General features: G+C 40.2%; 1 protein-coding gene across 1 annotated transcript; it reads left to right on the forward strand.

Annotated features, from left to right (window-relative positions):
- Positions 1 to 1,831: 1,831 nt before the first annotated feature.
- On the forward strand, positions 1,832 to 14,070 carry LOC129865153 (chloride anion exchanger-like). Its single transcript, XM_055937664.1, has 21 exons — positions 1,832 to 3,889; positions 4,379 to 4,554; positions 5,267 to 5,406; positions 5,903 to 6,013; positions 6,197 to 6,357; positions 6,495 to 6,659; positions 7,020 to 7,172; positions 7,888 to 7,970; positions 8,065 to 8,212; positions 8,389 to 8,502; positions 8,896 to 8,973; positions 9,858 to 9,953; positions 10,104 to 10,210; positions 11,092 to 11,161; positions 11,280 to 11,372; positions 11,861 to 11,956; positions 12,369 to 12,596; positions 12,704 to 12,758; positions 12,894 to 13,039; positions 13,188 to 13,265; positions 13,460 to 14,070. Exons 2-21 carry the CDS (start codon positions 4,439 to 4,441, stop codon positions 13,484 to 13,486), a joined length of 2,265 nt encoding a protein of 754 aa, XP_055793639.1. The 5' UTR covers positions 1,832 to 3,889; positions 4,379 to 4,438; the 3' UTR covers positions 13,487 to 14,070.
- The last annotated feature ends 5,862 nt before the right edge of the window (positions 14,071 to 19,932 follow it).

Here is a 19,932-nt window from a genome sequence, read left to right on the forward strand (position 1 = left end):
TAATATCTAACAAGTAATCTAACAATTTCACAACAACTACCTTATGCACACAAGTGTAAGGAATGAATAAGAGTATGAACATATAAATATATGGATGAGCGATGGCCGTGCGGCATAGGCAAGATGCAGTAGATGGTATAGAGTACTGTATATACATATGAGATGAGTAATGTAGGTTATGTAATCATTAAATAAAGTGGCATTGTTTAAAGTGACTAGTTATACATTTATTACATCCAATTATTATTAAAGTGGCTAGAGATTTGAGTCAGTATGCTGGCAGCAGCCACTCAATGTTAGTGAGGGTTGTTTAACAGTCTGACGGCCTTGAGATAGAAGCTGTTTTTCTGTCTCTCGGTCCCCGCTTTGATGCACCTGTATTGACCTCGCCTTCTGGATGATAGCGGGCTGAACAGGCAGTGGCTCGGGTGGTTGTTGTCCTTGATGATCTTTTTGGCCTTCCTGTGACATCGGGTGATGTAGGTGTCCTGGAGGGCAGGTAGTTTGCCCCCGTTGATGCGTTGTGCAGACCGCGCTACCCTCTGGAGAGCCTTACGGTTGTGGGCGGAGCAGTTGCCGTACCAGGCGGTGAAACAGCCCGACAGGATGCTCTCGATTGTGCATCTGTAAATGTTTGTGAGTGTTTTCGGGGTGACAAGCCAAATTTCTTCAGCCTCCTGAGGTTGAAGAGGCGCTGTTGTGCCTTCTTCACCACTCTGTCTGTGTGGGTGGACCATTTCAGTTTGTCCGTGATGTGTATGCCGAGGAACTTAAAACTTTCCACCTTCTCCACAAGCCAATTGTATTCACATATGACAAATCAATAATAATTGTGCTTTTAAATGACTTACTTGCTTACTGACAAAAACCTACACAAAAACCTAAAATGCAAACAGACCATCACAAACAGTTATTAAACAGTTATATTAGTAATTCTTCACATACCTCAATCACATACCTCCATCACATCATTATCAAAATAGGTCACAACCAAGTCCCTCAGCTGTGAGAGACTTTTCTTTACTTTAATCTGCCTTTATGAGTGGAAAGGGCAGGAGTAGGGAGTCAGTGGAAACAATTTGTCCTTGGAGTCGTTAACGGAGCAATCCAGCCTTTATCAGCCATTAGAAATCTAACAACACACATGGCAAAGCCTTGCAGAACAAAGGCCCGGTCTATAACAAAAAAACAAAAACATGAGAAGGTCAGTTCTGACTCAAGAAGCAGGTTAGCGGTTTTTTGTCATGAATCTTGTTCGGGAGGCACTAGTGGTCACTAGCTGGCACAGTCGCAAAATCATAAAATCAGATTTGAAACCTAACCATAACCTTAACCCTAACCTTAACCCCCCTGCTAACCATAATGTCACACCCTGGCCTCTGTTATATTGATTTTCTTTATTAGTTTAGTTAGGTCAGGGTGTGACATGGGGGATGTTTGTGTGTTTTGTCTAGTTTAGGGTGTTTGTATTGTATAGGGGGTTTTGTTGAGTGTATGGGGTTGGGCTTAGTATAGTTGTCTAGGCAAGTCTATGGTTGTTTGAATGGTTGTCAATCAGAGACAGCTGTCATTCATTGTCTCTGATTGGGAGCCATATTTTAGGCAGCCATAGACAGTAGGTTTTCGTGGGTAATTGTCCATGTTGAACATTAGTAGCTTGTGTGTGTAACGGTCATCCTCCTCCTCTTCGTCCGAAGAGGAGGAGTAGGGATTGGACCAAAGCGCAGCGTTGTTATACGACATGATATTTATTAAACAAGACGAAAACTAAACACACTTGAGAATTTACAAAATAATAAACAAAGTCAACAGACCTGAACAAACTAACTTACATATACACGAAGAACGCATGAACAGGTACAGACGACACAAACGAACGAACAAACGAAACAGTCCCGTGTGGTGCACAGACACAGACACGGAAGACAACCACCCACAAACAAACAGTGTGAACAGCCTACCTTTATATGGTTCTCAATCAGAGGAAACGTCAAACACCTGTCCCTGATTGAGAACCATATAAGGCTAATTACCAATGACCTAAACATAGAAACACAAAACATAGAATGCCCACCCCAACTCACGCCCTGACCAACTAAACACATACAAAAATAACAGAAAACAGGTCAGGAACGTGACAGTGTGTGCACTTTCGTTTATAGCTTCACGGTCGTTTATTGTTTTGTTAGTTTTGTAAGAGTGTTTCGTTTTCGTGTTACGTCTTCGTCTATTAAAAGGAAGATGTATTTCTCTCACGCTGCGCCTTGGGCCACTCATTATCCTCAAGACGATCGTGACACATAATGCCTAACCATAACCTTAACCCTAACCTTAACCACACTGCTAACCATAATGCCTAACCATAACCTTAAATTAAGACCAAAAATACAATTTTTGTTTTCATGGATTTTTATAATATAGACAATTTTGACTTTGCAGCTGGCCAATCTAGAGGAAATCGCTCAGTTCTGCCTCCAGGGCAAGATTCATGACATTAAACGTCAACCTTCAAAACATACACCCCAATTATGTTTCGTCGGGTACAGTAAGTAATAAATATACAATAAAAACAGAGATTAAAGTAACCTTCCCCTCCACACACATACACATACTGTACACACACACACGCGCACTGACACACACACACACACACACCTATGAGGTCATTCCCACAGACATGCTATTTTCGCTTGACTGGAATGCAGCATTGAAAGCCAACAAAAACGTGTACTATTTTACAGTGATAAAACTGTGATGATAACATAAAGCAGAGATACCTGTAGCTTATCAACTGGTCACACAACAAGATCTGGGTCAATGTAATATGTTTTCATAGAGAGGGAAAATTCAGTTTGATCTGGTCCATGATTTATGCTACAGGGTTCCCCAAAAGGCCAACGTGCCATATTCGGCCCACCTGTGCTTAGGAAATTTGTTCCCAAGTAGTCCTACACATAAATAGAGAGGAATATGTGATCGTATCCCAATGTAATCAAGGTTTGAAATTATTCTGTTTTTGTCAAATACTAAATCTGTTTGGGCTTCTTTGGGTAAATTTGCAGTGTACAAATTATTTATGACTATGTTCCAGCCCCCCGACCATTCACTCAAGAATAAATTGTCCTGTGTCTGAATGTAATTAAGGACCCCTGATTTATGGTGTATATAGATAGGCTGTGAATAGGTATGTTATAGGGCTTTGTATGACACAAGTGGTCAGCATGTACTATAGGTATGATGAAAACAACTACTATTATATTTGTACATTGTTATTCTTGAAGTTCTTCAGATGTATGCTTTAGATAGGCTTCATGTAAGACCTACTGTTAAGTATAACAAGACATCCCCCTGCACTGACACCCCAAACCCAGATGAACAGCAATATCCCTTCTATGTCGCTGCAATGAATCTCACAACATTAGCCCGTTTGAAAGTTGAGAGCGGGTTATTATTGTATAGTAGTACTGCTACCCCTCATCATATTCATCCATGTTTAACCTCAACCCTAACTTAAACCTCTACCACGAAACGTCCACTGATCTCCAGTGTACAGCCCACGACCACTGTCCAGTCCTTCCCACCCTGCCCATAGGTGGGGATCTCAGACACACTCAGTCATCATTGAAAGTTGAGGCACTGTGCCAAGGCATTTATCCATAAGAACAATGGTCAAGGATAGGGCTGGGCTGGCGTGTGACGACTGCATCATAATTGCTGTTAATAATTACATCTAGGAACGATAAGCAACCCGGTAGAGTGGATTTGTTAATTGCAACATTCCCAAGGATCCCAGATGATCTCGGGGTGTTCCTCTGTGCGGAGAGAAAGAGACAGAAAGACAGGCAAAGTTTGGATACACTGAAGCTGCGTACACAGATAAACTAGTAAGGTAAGAGTTAGTGTTATGTATTATTCTAGTACTTTGCTTATCATTTATTACTATTAAAGATAGATCAATTAAGACACGTTCTATCTTTCCATCTGATATCTGGATGTGGCAGTTGGTGACACAACACTTTCTTAAGAGTTTTTTATTTTGTATTACCTTTAGTAAAAACTATTTGTAATATAGGACAACCTTGCCTGTGTTCTCCTGTGTATTATAATGGTATCAGAACCCTTATTTAACCCAGACCACTCTAACCTAGTCAAAGCTGACAGGCAGCACAGGCCCTGCCCAGCCATGCCAGTCGCAGCTGGTCCACTGGACAGCACAGAGCTGTGACACTAATGACACAGGCTGATGTAGTTAGTTAGTGTGTGACGGTAGCTGTACCTTTGTTGTGCAGCAGCTCCACAGTAATCGTCTGTGTCAAGTTACTTTCAAAGGCAGGAGGGAAAGATATGACAGGAACCTGCACTAAAATGTGATTGATAGGTCTCAGAGACCCTGTGAGGAACAGGTGCCGCACCACTCATCAAGAAGAAGAGGGTAAAGATGAAGCAGTATGTGGTCACCAGGCCACTCTACTCAGAGGACGCCTTCGCAGACGAACATGAGAAGATCCACAGGCACCATAAGACCGTGCGGCACCATGTCAAGCAGTATTTCACGTAAGAATCCATCAAGTTTCTTCTGTTGTTTTGCTTTTGTTGTTTTGTGTAACACTGAAGGTAGCCTTATGATAAGCTGCAGTGCATGGACGCAACACTTCGTCCTAAATTCAATCAGATCAAGAGTTAACCGGTGATAGCAGACACTTGCATAGCTGGTGTTTTGGCGGTGTTGGACATGTAACTACATTAAGAGGTATCAAATCGGTGAGCGGCTGCTCCTTTGGTCATTGTCACGATTATTACAACACACATTCCAGTGTACCAACTTGTAACAAGGCTGCTTGGGATTATAATTAATGCGACTCATCGCATCCAATGGCAATGTTCGCGGAAGGTAAACTCCCGGAAGTTGTTTGCTGATTTGACAGCTCTAATGCAGTTACACCTCAGACATCACTGAAATAAAAACAATGAAACTGCTTTGCAGTTGTCGGTTATTACAACTCAAATCACTGTAGGAGTGCAGTCTTCATTTGGTGTGGACGGGTGGGCCCACGTGACATTTTACCTGAGACGCCCTGATTGTCTTTAGTTTGCTTACAGATACGATAACTGTCCTCTAAAAGCATACATCTAGTTTAAAGATCAGTCCTATCATCTTACAGACTCTATGTCTAAAATGTGTGCATAAAGATACTTAGATGTTATCAACTATTAGTAAGTAACGTCTGTGGAGTCTAACTAAAAATGGTGTGTGTGTTAACTGTAGTTGTGACCTCAAGCGAGCTAAGAACGCAGCGCTCTCTCTGCTGCCTTTCGTTGGTTGGATGAGAATCTACCAGCTGAAGGAATGGTTTCTGAGTGATATTGTATCTGGGGTCAGCACTGGACTGGTAGCTGTTCTACAAGGTGAAGCTAATACCCACACTCTAACCCACCTCAATCAACCAGTGTACATCTTCAGATCTATCAAAGCAGTTCCTATAGCACTTTTTGAGAAATAATTTGATAAAGAACTGTAAGACCTCCTCATTAACGTCACAAAAACATACACTTTGAGCATCGATAGAGAGAGAGGGCTGTTGTTGAAAATGAAGAATACTGATGAACTATGGTTTTACAGAACTGTAATCAGGTCCGATAGTGGTATCACCTAAAATACATTATCTGATCCTAGACACCTATTAATAGGTGTTTATTGAAAGAAGGGATGTTAACGTATCTTTATTAGCAGGCATTATTATCACATTATCATATTAGCATTGGCACACAGTAGAGTCAATAGATACTTAAAACATCTGGATCATGATGACTCTTGAATGCTGTCGTAGTCTCCAGTGACTTATGGTGGAGTTATTTAACATGCACTGTAAACTATTGTTCATTGTTTTTGTTTGATTGACAGGTCTGGCATACTCCCTGCTAGCCTCCCTCCCTCCATGGTATGGACTCTTCACTGCCTTCTTCCCAGTGATCATCTACTTCTTCCTTGGCACTTCCAGACATATCTCAGTAGGTAAGTACTGTGCATGTGTGTGTGTGTGTGTGTGTGCGTGTACAGTGTTTTGCTCTGACCATCACAAGCTATCACACTTTTTTACTGTACTTACCGCCCTCTCTCTGCCCATCTCTCCACTTTCCATCCACTGCTTTCTCATCTTCACTTCCTCTCTCTTTCTCCTCACCCCACTCACTCCAGGGGCGTTCCCTGTTCTGAGCCTCATGGTGGGTGCAGTGGTGACGAGGCTTGTGCCTGACGAAGGCCCCCCAGTCAACATCACTGGGTTTGAGGGGCTGACCAGCGATGAGCAGAGAGTAATGGTGGCCGCCTCTGTCACCTTCCTCATGGGGATAATGCAGGTAAAACATCATCATTACCTCAGCATTATCACTCATGTACTGTACATTACTCATGCTGTATCTCTGTACTCTGAATCTAAAATGAACAATGAACAATTCTCCCATATTCTAACATGAGTCCTCTGCTTCTCTCCCAGCTGGCCATGGGTCTGCTGCAGGTAGGCTTCATCGTCATGTACCTGTCAGACACGCTGGTGTCTGGGTTCACCACCGCGGCTGCCGTCCACATCCTGGTGTCCCAGCTGAAGTTTGTGTTGGGCCTGGTGGTGCCGGGACTCAGTGGACCGCTGTCCATCGTCTATGTAAGTCCAGGAAGAGAGACAGGATGAGGTCAAATGTCTTTCAGTATTATTTCTTCTACTGATATCCAAATATGCAATGACTTAGCTGAGACAGATATATATTCATTAACACTCTCAAATCTTATCCATCATGTCTGATCGGTTTCTAAAGTGCTGAGGAATAAAACAGTGTTGATAAGCTAAACAAGTGTCTCATTGTATCTTATCTTACACAGTTAAGCACAGGTCTTCCTCAAGTGCCCACAAGTTTTCAGAAAAAGCTATAATTCATGAGTCATGGCTTGGTGTAGAGACCTCTGACTGAACTCTCACACCCTGTAACTGGTTACTGTCATCAATATTAACTGACGTCTTCCTCAGACCCTGGAGAAGATCTTTGTCCAGATCGAGAAGACCAACGTGTGTGACCTGGTGACGTCCATACTGATCATGGTGGTGGTGTTCATAGTGAAGGAAATCAACGATAGATACAAAGCCAAGCTGCCTGTTCCAATCCCCATAGAGGTTATCATGGTGAGTGGCACTGTGTGCACTACGTCATCACAACCGGGGCTACGGGTCTATATGTCAGCATACACAGATCAGAATTGGGAAACATTGTGGCGAGAACAAGCCTCATACGGGGCACCATTGAATTTACACTCTTAGAAAAAATAACCCAATGGGTTTTATCTGGAAACAAACGGGTTCTACCTGGAACCAAAAAGGGTTCTACAAAGGTGTTCCTTCTGGGACAGCCGAAGAACCCTTTTAGGTTCTAGATAGCACCTTTTTTTCAAAGAGATAAGAAAAAGATATCGCCATGCGGAGCACTGTTTATGGAGATGTGTCTCACTATTTAATATAAATTTGAATATGAGTATGTACTTGCACAAAGTACAGATCATATTATCACAGATAAGCATCGGGAAGCATTGCTATTCTTATCCTGAACAGTCACTCCCTTGTTCAAAGAACCCTTTTGGAACCCTTTTTTCTAAGAGTGTATTGATCCAAAGCACAATGCCATTGTAGCAAGGAGCCAGCTTTTGTGAAACGTGCAGTATTTATGTTTTATTCTCACACTGACTCACAGTACGGCAGATGAGAACAATCAGGTGAATTGTAGGAAAATACATTAACTTGTACTGATGTACTATAGGCCTGCAGTGTGTCACAGCTTTGTGTAAAAGTTGACAAGGTAACCTGCTAATAACTGATACGTTGATTTTGGTAATGACTTTGGCAGACTGTCATCGCTTGTGGCGTTTCCTATGCATTCAACTTCCGGGTGAATTATAAAGTTGATGTTGTCGGCCGTATTCCAGTGGGGTAAGCACATGTAAAAAGCTGTTTGCTGCATATTAAAATGGCTAAGAATAGATGGAAAATAATCTAACAATACCTCTCCCTCTCAATCTGTTAGGTATGAGTCACCTATGGCCCCGAACATGCAGATCTTCGGGCAGACGGCTGTTGAGGTGTTCCCTATGGCCATAGTGGGCTTTGCTGTAGCCTTCTCTGTCGCCAAGGTCTACTCAGTCAAACACGATTACATCATAGACGGAAATCAGGTGAGTCCCAAAACCAGAACATTAGGAGGAGGGGTTGGAATCCGAGGTGGTACAGAAAAATGTGTTTATTGTTTCTTGTGAATTAGGGGTGTCAGCCTAATACAAACTATCAACATAAGACTTGAACTAATATCAACAGTTCCAAAACATGTATTTGTCCTTGTTTTGCTCTCTAGGAGCTGATAGCTTTTGGGGCCAGTAACATCATTGGAGCAGCCTTTAAGTCGTTTGCAGCAAGCACAGCTCTCTCCAGGAGTGCGGTACAGGAGAGTACAGGTGGTAAAACTCAGGTAAACTACTAAACCAAGAGGCTCTCTGAGAATACAGACACACAACCATACTTAGAGTTCCTTCCTGTACAAGTTCTTTATCCAAGAGATGTAGCCGTAAAAGTTATGAAATATTGACCTATTTGGGTCTCCCTATCTTTATTGTAATAATAAATGATAACTTATCATAGTCCAAACCAGATAGAATTGTACAAATGGGAGAGAGAATGTGATATAGTTTGTCGTGAATCATAGCCTACAGTACATAGTGAGGAATGAAAGAATTGGCTCAGAGTTACAATGCACCAAGTTAATAAATAATGATAATTTATTAAATATATCAAAGGGAAACACTGATTAAACAGTGTGAATAGCTAAATGTGAGTAAAATAAAGTGTAATTTCATCATTTCAGATCGCTGGTCTACTGTCAGCGCTCATCGTGATGGTCGTCACCTTGGCTATCGGGTTCTTATTGGAGCCACTCCCAAAGGTAAAACTCTCTCAGTATTTACAATATAATTGACTTTAGGAGTTGAATGATAGGGCAACATTTTGATTTCTGCCTAAATAGACATACCCAAATGTAATTATTTTTCATGAGATGGCCATAAACAATAATGTTGCATAGTTTTATGTTGCATAGTTTTAGAAAGTTCTGGAACTCACCTTTCTGTAAAAAAAAAAAAAAAAAAAAGTTGTATAAATTGCTGAGGTGTACTCGCTTTTGAGGACACAAGCTCAAGTACATAGTACAAATATATTGAAAATCACATATTATTTGTTTTTCTTATTCAACAAAAGTGGGGCAATAGGGCTTGAAAAGACTGAAATGCTTCCTCAGCTTTAAGCACTAAGTGATTTTGTCTGTCTGTGACCAAGAGAAAGTGTTCTTGTTTCAATTCTATGAAACAATTTAGTATGTTTTCATGTTGAGAGCTCTTAAATCCGGCTGAGAATCTTAAAGTGAGATGAAACGACAACCTTTGGATTCACTAGACCTTATATGGGCTCTGTCATTTAAACTGATTCTTTGTCTGGATAGGTCAGAAAATATGTCATGTCTCTTCCTATAATAACCTGTCACTTCAAGTCAGCTCTGCTGAGAGAGCGGACGCGGAGAACAGACAAATGGTCTTTCTGGCATTATATTGCACTGGACCCTCAAGCATTCACCAAAATGTCAGTCGGAACCAGTCCAGAACCGTTCAAAGTCCCCCATATAGGGGACTTAACATCTAAGATTAGAACATTACGTGATGAATCACACTGTATGAAGTAGATAGGAGCACTGGAATTTAGATGGAAGTCTTGTGCAACTCTTGTGACTGATCATCAAAGATGTCATTGCCTGACCTTTTCCCTCTGTGTTGACAGTCGGTGCTGGGGGCGGTGGTCATAGTCAACCTGAAGGGGATGTTGATGCAGATCAGAGAAGTCCCTTACCTGTGGAGGAGAGACCGGCCCGACTGTGTGAGTCTTCTGAGACACTCCCACTGAACTGCACCTAAAATGGAAACAAGGAGTGATGTCTTTACCAACTGTAATAATGAACTCATATTTCCTCCAATCCCTTCCATCCCACATCCCCTTGTCCTGTCTCCCCTCCATGTCTTTATCCAGGTGGTGTGGCTGGTGACCTGCCTGGCTTCCATCCTGTTGGGGCTGGATCTGGGGCTGGCTGTAGGTCTAGGGATCGAGCTGTTCACCGTTGTCTTCAGGGCTCAGTTGTGAGTATGGGCACAAATCTCCAAATACCTAAAAAAAAGTTGAACTTGTGTCTCTTTTTATTCTTTGTCAGTTTCAATGTTATTAGGAGGTGGACACACCAGGGTTGGGGTCAATTCGAAATTTCGGAATTTGATTCAATTCAACCCAAGTATTGAAATTCAAATTTAAATTGGCCACACCTCACAGGAAACATAATTTGAATTGAATTTTAATGAAAGGAAGTATAATTGAATTCAAAGCAATTCAAATACATTCAACTGAGACATGAAACAGACGAGTCTCATTCCTTTGATAAATATTTTGCCCCAAAAATCTGCCACCTCTTACTCAAGAATACAGATACCATCAAGAAAAAATGGGATTATAACTCAGATGTCAGTGTTTCATTTGTATTTTTACCCTAAAATGTTTAGGTGTTCCCTTCTATTCTGGAGTGTTGGATTTAATGCATTGTGGGAAATGTATTTTTCTAAATATTTAATAACGTGTAAATGAATTATGAATTATTACAGACAAAATTATCTTAAAATATTTCCAGACCACTGTTAATTCTCTAATACTCTTTTTAGGAGGATGAGTTTAAAAAATGAAATGTTTCAAGTATTGGAAACCATGCATGATGTCAAAATAAACATGTGCATAATGATGTATGGAATAAATGATCCATTTGAATTACAGTGAATTTCATTGAATTCAATTCTACTTCCTTTAATTCAAATTCAATTAAAATGCTGCTTCCTTTGGGATGTGGCCAATTCACATTTAATTCAAATTCAATAATTGAATTGGAATTAAAGACCAATTCACAACTCCATTCAGAATGAACCCCAACCCTGGAACACAATGTCATAGTGACATTTCTGCATACATTTAATTCCAGCCCACGTTGCAGTGTCCTGGCCAATATCACAGGAACAGATATCTACAAAGACCGCAAGGATTACATGAGTGTGAGTAAGCTGTAATGTGGACTAAAGACACTCACCATTATCTTGTAATCTTACAGGACTGTGAAGATGGTGTGTCTACACATGGTCCTTGTTCTATTGTTTATATATCTCTTTCCAGATCTATGAGCCAGAGGGTGTTAAGATCTTCAGGATACCGTCACCCATCTTCTTTGCCAATATAGATTTTTTCAGAGGCAAGCTGGTGGAAGCTGTAAGTAAGCAATTATACACAATTAGACGTGTAAAATGAAGAATTCAAACACATTTACACATTTACACGTAGGCCTTTTGCATTACAATTTCCATGACATGGTCCAATATGGTAATGATTCACGGATCTACTTATTAAGACATCTTATTTTCTCATCGGATTTGATCCAATGGAAAAAGGTCATAAAGAATGATCAAATCAACTCATGAAGGTCAATACCACCTCATTGTATGAGGTAATATAGTATACCAGGTTGTATAGCATTAGTGCCCATACAAATTGGTGTTACTAAAGTTTTACTTGCACCTAACTAAACACTAAGCACATGCAGATAAGATAAGATTAAGTTTAACCTTGATCTGTATGATGGCCACGGCAGTGGTAAACAATATGCCTCATTCACAATAAAGCCCATGTGTAACGGTTACTCCCACTTTCATGTGTGCAATTGCTAATTAGGGTTCAACTTGACTTTGATGTGTTTTCAGGTGGGCTTTAACCCTTTGAGGGTGTTGAGAAAGAGAAACAAAGCCCTGAGGAAGATCAGGAAACTTCTAAAGAAAGGGGAGCTGCAGATGACATCTGTGAGTAGTGGTGCACTTATCTGTTGCCCTTAGAAACCCATCAAAACATAACTTCCACTCACAAAGTTACCCCGTTAACACTTTACAAGAGCCCCTTGTATCATAAAGTTTAATTCAAATGGCCATAAGCATGTCAAAAATCAGTCTAGCCCAAAATATTAGTTTCACACCTGGCAACAACATACTTTTAGCAATCCAAAATCAACAGACATCATGCACATGCTGCAGGACCTACCTATAGGTACTCATCCCAGTACATGCCTTATCAGTATGGTCTTGGGGTTGCATGTATATGAAAAACAAATGAATCATCATCCCATAGTGGTGGATGGACCTCCAAAGATCACCGTCTACATGTAGTCAGGTTTTCACAATAAGAGGTTGTGGTAATGTTGTGGTACTCCCGGTGCAGAAAGGCCTACTGCTCACCAGCTCTGGTCCCATTGAGGAGTCTGAGGATGAGAGCAACATGGAGGATCTGGACCAGCCCACTGACTTCAAAGACCTTCCTGTCCAGGTGAACTGGAACTCTGAGCTTCCTGCCAACATCCAAGTCCCCAGAGTAGACGTCCACAGCCTGATCCTGGACTTCTCGGCCGTCTCCTTCCTGGACGTCTCTGCCCTCAAGGGACTCAAAGCGGTAAAACAAAACTCTTCCGTTACAACCCTGTGGAATGTGGGGATGATTGTCTATTTTACCAGAGTATTTCTACTTGCTGGGTACTGATATTTTGCTGTGACCTATAGGCACTCAAAGAGCTCATTCGGGTTGAAGTTGAGGTCTACATTGTGGCATGTGACGGTAAGCTGGTTTAAGACAAGCCATCTGTCCCATCTATTCCTTCTCCCTTTTTCTCTTCAACGCTGAATTCAATCACTCTGAAACAAATAGAGGTGAAGTGATTGATCTAACGATATCCATCCCTTGTGTCCAAAGCGTACATCCTGAAGAAACTGCACAGCTGTATGTTCTTTGACAACGAGGTGAAGGCGTCCATGTTTTTCCTGACTCTCCACGATGCCATGCTGCGTATCCTGGAGAAACATCCAGTAAACTCTGAAAACACAAACGTCTGTGAAAAGGTATAACATTTACCTGTAGAAATATACTGTGTATCTATTGATGTTTCCACCCTTACAGACTAGATAAGAGGTGCCAAACCTTATCTTGGCCCACATCGGTTCATACACAGGAACTTGTCTCATTCTTGTGTATCGTGTTGTCTTACAGGTTATAACAACAGCCACTATCCATGGCAACCAATGCAATGGTGTGTCGAGTTTGCGTAGCAGGGACAAATTTGTACATGTAAGTAACAGAGACCCATCAGATCTTTTCTACATTTGTAATGAATAATCATCACCAATCCCTTTAAAATGATAACTCTCGTAATGTTGCAACTCATGTGGAGGTACAGGAAATTCATAAAAATCATTCATAAAAATAAAATTACAGTAAGATGAGCTGACAAAATAAAATCTAAATCTCTTTGCTTTCCCCAGGTCTCAGAGACAGAAACCAAGTTCTAGTTCCAGAACTACACTCTCAGATGTCAGTATTTTAAGGGTTCTTCGGTTGTCCCTTTCCACAGATGGTTCTACATGGAACCCAAAGGAGTTCTACCTGGAACCAAAAAGGGTTATATTTGGAACCAAAAAGGGTTCTCCTATGGGGACAGCTGAAGAACCCTTTTGGAACAACTTTTCTAAGAGTGTAGTGATGTGTACAGTACTTTCCTTTCCTGGGATGGCATGCATTTCCTGTGATCGCTGTGCTTTCTGATGATGATTGACATAAGGACACATGATGCTGTCCTAAAATGGACACCATACAGTAACCATATGTACACAGGACACCACTTATTGAGCTAATAATTGTACATAAAATATATTTGAATGTTTTTGTACTGTTTAACAGATACTCAATGGCAAGTGTATTATGAGACTTTGAAAGAAATATCAGAAAATGTCATTCACATCATTTATTGATTTTCAAAAACATTTTGAAATAGCTTGACAATGTTGCATTTTATACGTGTACATAGGGATTTTATAGGAATGTTATCTTTGATGTATTTTATATGTAAAATAAATGTACTTCTTAGCACAAATTATATCCGCCAGCAAGAAATGAAGCAATATTAGCAGTACGGTATTTGGAAATCTGAACGTCCTGTAACTGAGATATTGAGTTATAGGATGACTAACGTGGTTTTGATATATTGGTCACAGATAAAGCCCTGATAAGAGATGATTAAGTAGAGATCTTTGACAAACTGTTCTGGGGATACAACAGTAACCCTGATTGATTAAGTTGGTGGAGTATGAGGTATTTCCAGTATTTCCAGGTGGCAAGACCTCAATGGATCCAAAAGAGCACTTTCATTGTGGTTATAATAGTGATAAGAGATGAGGACTGATGAGTGTCTCAACGTTTACGTACCCTAAAGCCACTGATCCATTTGCCTGGTTTGGATCCCACATATTGATCTAGAAATGCCATTGTGAATCCTACACAGTAGATATATATGTCATGAAGGTAAAAAAATAGAAACATTTTCAGATGAGGTGAATAACTCTCAAACAGTGATGCAGATAAGCAGAGTATGTTTGGTTTGATTTTGATTTATTAGGATCCCCATCAAAAATACATTACAGACAAAATACATTACAATGTTCATACGTTTAAAAACATGAATATGTAGTGTGTGTGTGTGTGTGTGCATCTATCAGTTGCACATACATGTCAGTACAGTACATACACATACCAAGTAGGTCACATGGGGTTTAACATTTTACATTTTGAGATGATGCTTCATTCTTTTGCTAAAGAAATTCATCAATGAATTCAAAGTTCCCGTTGCGTGTCTTGTGGTGGAGAAGCCATTGTTAGTAAGAAGAAGAACTGAAGAAGTACAGTATAAACTTGGCACAGACCATGAAGGAATCATCATCCTGATCTCTGTTAATGATTAGATACACTGAGTGTTCCATGACATAGAATAACCAGGTGGATCTAGGTGAAAACTATGATCCCTTATTGATGTCACCTGTTAAATCCACATCAATCAGTGTCGATGAAGGGGAGGAGACAAGTTGAATAAGGATTTTTAAGCCTTGAAACAATTGAGACATGGATTGTGTACTGTATGTGTGCCATTCAGAGGGTGAATGGGCAAGACAAAATATTTAAGTGCCTTTGAATGGGGTATGGTAGTAGGTGCCAGGCGTACCTGTTTGTGTGTCAAGAACTGCAAAAACATTTCACACTCAACAGTTTCCCGTGTGTATCAAGAATGGTCCACCGCCCAAAGAACATCCAGCCAACTTGACACAACTGTGGGAAACATTGGAGCATCCCTGTGGAATGCTTTCGACACCTTGTAGAAAGGGAAAGGGGGATACCTAGTCAAACATGCCCTGAAGAATTGAGGCTGTTCTGAGGGCCAAAAGTGTTCCTAATGTTTTGTAAACTCAGTGTATGACTTTAATTTTCCAAGAAAAATTTCCTCTTAGGGATAATAAAGTTTATCATATCCTATAAGATGAAGTGACAGCAGATCGTCTTTGGACTTTATACTGTAAAAAACGAAATTCAGTCCATATTATCTGCCTTATCAGGTCATTCAATTGGAGATGAAGTCTGCTGGATGTTTTTATTGAGTACATTAGTCATATGGATACTCCCCTCAGTAAAACAACCTTGGAGTTTAAGGACAGTTTGTTCGGGGACCTTTCATGTAACTAGCAGTAGGAGTTCTGATTCTGAAGAAATGGAATTGAAGAAGTGAAACTGGATCAATTGTAGTATACTATTTCTCTATTCTTAAAGTCAATTAAATATAATGATCTGATAAACCTAAAAGAGAAGAGCGGTAAACTATACATAGTTTACATTCAATCCTACAGGAAATGGATGATTTGAAGTGTGTGTTCCTAAAGTCACTGGAATATCAAGCCAGTGTTATCAATAATGTACAGCAAAATTTGCAACAAAGTGGAAGTTGTTTGTATATTCTATCACATAGTACTGTAATACAGTGTCCATAGCCGTGGGAAGTAGTGGTGCTAGGTGGTTAAATTACATACATTTGTGTCGTTGCAATAAAAAATAAAATTAAAAAATCCCGTTGCATTATTGATCTAAATGACATGGGATTGGAGTCGGGGAGAGAAAAACATGGGTTTTTATATACGGGCAAACAAAGAGGTGCAATAGGTTTGCACTCAAAAATATGTCGTATGAAGCTTACTTCATTATTCAATGTGTTGTTTTTTTTACTGCATCAGGGATAGCAGAACAGAATGAAACGAAACACTTGCGAACTGGTTTAATTAACCTTCACAAAAGTTTGGACAGTCTAGATTGCAGCAATTACCAAGAAAGGCTACCGTACCCAACAAATTACTAATGATATTTGCAACATGCTAATGATATTTATTTTTCTAAAGGCCTACTTATAACCTATCTTAAACTAAATATGGAGCACACAATTAAAAAGACTGGCCGAACTTAATTTAGCCAACAAAAATGTCTCAATAGAATGAAACAAAACACGTTTTGCATATTTAAAGAACTGGTTTAGAATAATAAATAGGCTACATTAATAACAATAATGTACAATAATAATAATGATTAAAAAACAGAATTAAAAAACAATTTTGGACTGACCAATGTAGATATTTTCAAATACATGCAACTTAAAAGTGACATATCACAACATTTCCAGTTAAAATCTTTTGGACATCAGAGCAACGTTGAGGTTATCTTATTTGGGTCAGAAAAGGATATTCATGATAGGTAAGATATACAAAACCTTGTAGAGAGCATATCCAACTGACAATCTCTTAGAAAAAAATATCACCTATTGGAATCAAGACTTAAAAATAACTGATGTTGACACAAGATGGAGGAAATGTTGGAGCATAACTACCGAAAATACAGTTAACAAAAATGTACGCAGAATCCAGTATAAACTAATTCACAAATTCTACAGCACAACGGCAGTCATATTTTAGGCGTAAAACTAAAAATAAGTCAATTATCCATGTGTCACGCCAGCTTTGGCTCCCCCTCCTGTACAGCTCAGGCGTTCTGCGTCGCCGAATCTGCTGCTGGCAAACGCCCTACACTCCTCAACCCCAGACTTGTCTCATCATCATTACACACACCTGGTTCCAATCCTGACTCTATCCCTGTATATATACTCCCTCTGTTGTTTGTCGGTTATTGTAAATGTTGCTTGTTTTCCTGAGAGGAATCGCTACTACTATTTCCTGAGCACTTTATTATTTTGCACTTTGGGTTTCATCCCGCTTTTATATATATAGTGCGTTAATAAACTCAAAAGTTCTAAACTTGCGGCTGCCTACCCCTCTCTACATTTGTGACACCATGCTTTCAGGGAATGCTATCAAGTCAAAATATTATGGGTGACGCTAGAAAGTTGGCTGTCAGAAGTATTACAATGTAAATGTCCCTTTAATCAGTCAGTCTGCAAATTTCAAGACATGGCATACGGGGTGTTGTGAGATACACAATCGTCTGATACACAACCTCTTCTCATCACTTTGGGTAGAGCAGACATTTCCCTATATTTTGTTAGCTGCATGTGTGAAATAACTCCACCAGTCCTATTTATGATAACTTTTGAAAAGATTATAACTTTTTTAAATTGTTATCAAAAAGTAATGTTTTTCTTTATCAGCTTCATGTACTTTGATGAAGTGATGAAGACGTCCATGTTCTTCCGCACTTCATCACGCCATGCTACTGGAGAAACAGCCAGATCATTCAAAGGACAATCAGAAGATAAAGCAGGAACCTCAAGCATAACATATTACTTCACAATATGTAGCGTCAATGACACATTAAGGAATTGTGTGTACAGTCGTGGCCAAAAGTTCTGAGAATGACACAAATATTAATTTCCACAAAGTTTGCTGCTTCAGTGTCTGTAGATATTTTTGTCAGATGTTACTATGGAATGCTGAAGTATAATTACAAGCATTTCATAAGTGTCAAAGGCTTTTATTGACAATTACATGAAGTTGATGCAAAGAGTCAATATTTGCAGTGATGACCCTTCTTTTTCAAGACCTCTGCAATCCACCCTGGCATGCTGTCAATTAACTTCTGGGCCACATCCTGACTGATGGCAGCCCATTCTTGCATAATCAATGTTTGGAGTTTGTCAGAATTTGTGGGTTTTTGTTTGTCCACCCTGTGCTCTTCTATTTAGCCTGTTCCCGAATGAGTGAGCGTTCATGTGCAAAGGATTAGCATTTCAATTGTTATAATTATTAACTCTGTAGTGACTTCTCAGTCAACCCCCACTTCCCTTTGGTCTAACAAGCCGCCATGCCGGTCTAGCCCACTAGGGCACATTCTCCTATCATTTCTTGTAACCATATTTACTTTGTTTGTTTGTTTATGCATTTCTGTGAATTACTTAGTTAGTAATAAATAAATGATTTAAGAAAATTGATGTATGGATGACTCATAGTGAAGACTGGGTTCGTGCAGATAACCAACAATTTACGACGTTTGGAATGAGACTAACGTGAGATAAAGTAAATAATTAATTAATTAAGAAGAGACTGAGACTTTAAGTAGGGTTGCCCCTTGCTCTGCAAGGGCCGCGGCCTTTGTGGAGCGATGGGTAACGATGCTTCCTGGGCGACCGTTGTTGATGTGTGCAGAGGTTCCCTGGTTCGCGCCCGTTATGGGGCGAGGGGACGACGTAAAGTTATACTGTCACATAAGATGCAGTGTTTTTTGGAGAATATTGGTTGTGCATTTTGGTTGTAAAGAATTCCCGCCAGTACTAGCTAGCAACTTACTGTGTCTGGTGGGGGGGGGGGTTCATATATTTTGTACAGTGCGTGAGTGCAGAGTTGGATGGTGAGCCGTGCATTGCATGACGTGCAATTTTGTGCTGTTCCTACCAGGTACTTTGTTAAAGATATTATATTGTATATTGTAATTGTATTATTTTGGTAACTACATGGCCCAGTGAACAAGCACCAAACCAGCGTGCGTGAGTGCAGAGTTGGATGGTGAGCCGTGCATTGCATGACGTGCAATTTTGTGCTGTTCCTACCAGAATAAATCTCCATGACTGGTGCAACACGTTGGAATTCGTGTCGAGGATTGATTGTACACAACGCAAGAAGAGTACTGTTACAGCAGCATCATGTTGTGGGGGTGCTTTGCTGCAGGAGGGACTGGTGCATTTCACAAAATAGATGGCATCATGAGGTAGGAAAATGATGTGGATATATTGAAGCAACATCTCAAGACATCAGTCAGGAAGTTAAAGCTTGGTCGCAAATGGGTCTTCCAAATGGACAATGACCCCAATCATACTTCCAAAGTTGTGGCAAAATGGAGGACGCATGGCTCTTGACCTTCACCTCTCCCGAGGCCGTATGGGAGTTGCAGCGATGAGACAAGACTTTAACTACTACCAATTGGACACCATGAAATTGGGGAGAAAAAAGGAGTCAAAAAAAATATGTATATAAAAAAAGAAGGCCTACAAACCTGACTCCGTTGCACCAGCTCTGTCAGGAGGAATGGGCCAAAATTCACCCAACTTATTGTGGGAAGCTTGTGGAAGGCTACCTGAAGCGTTTGACCCAAGTTAAACAATTTAAAGGCAACGCTACCAAATACTAATTGAGTGTATTTAAACTTCTGACCCACTGGAAATGTGATGAAAGAAAGAAAAGCTGAAATAAATAATTCTCTCTGCTATTATTCTGACATTTCACATTCTTAAAATAAAGTGGTGATCCTAACTAACCTAAGACCGGGAACTTTTACTAGGATTAAATGTCAGGAATTGTGAAAAACTGAGTTTAAATGTATTTGGCTAAGGTGTATGTAAACTTCCGACTTCACCTGTAACTCTGCTGGATTTCTCAGTGGAAAGGTACAAAACGATACAATGACCTTCAGTTAAGGAGCGTTG

This window comes from Salvelinus fontinalis, chromosome 11, assembly GCF_029448725.1.
Source record: "Salvelinus fontinalis isolate EN_2023a chromosome 11, ASM2944872v1, whole genome shotgun sequence".
NCBI classification, from domain to species: Eukaryota; Metazoa; Chordata; class Actinopteri; order Salmoniformes; family Salmonidae; genus Salvelinus; species Salvelinus fontinalis.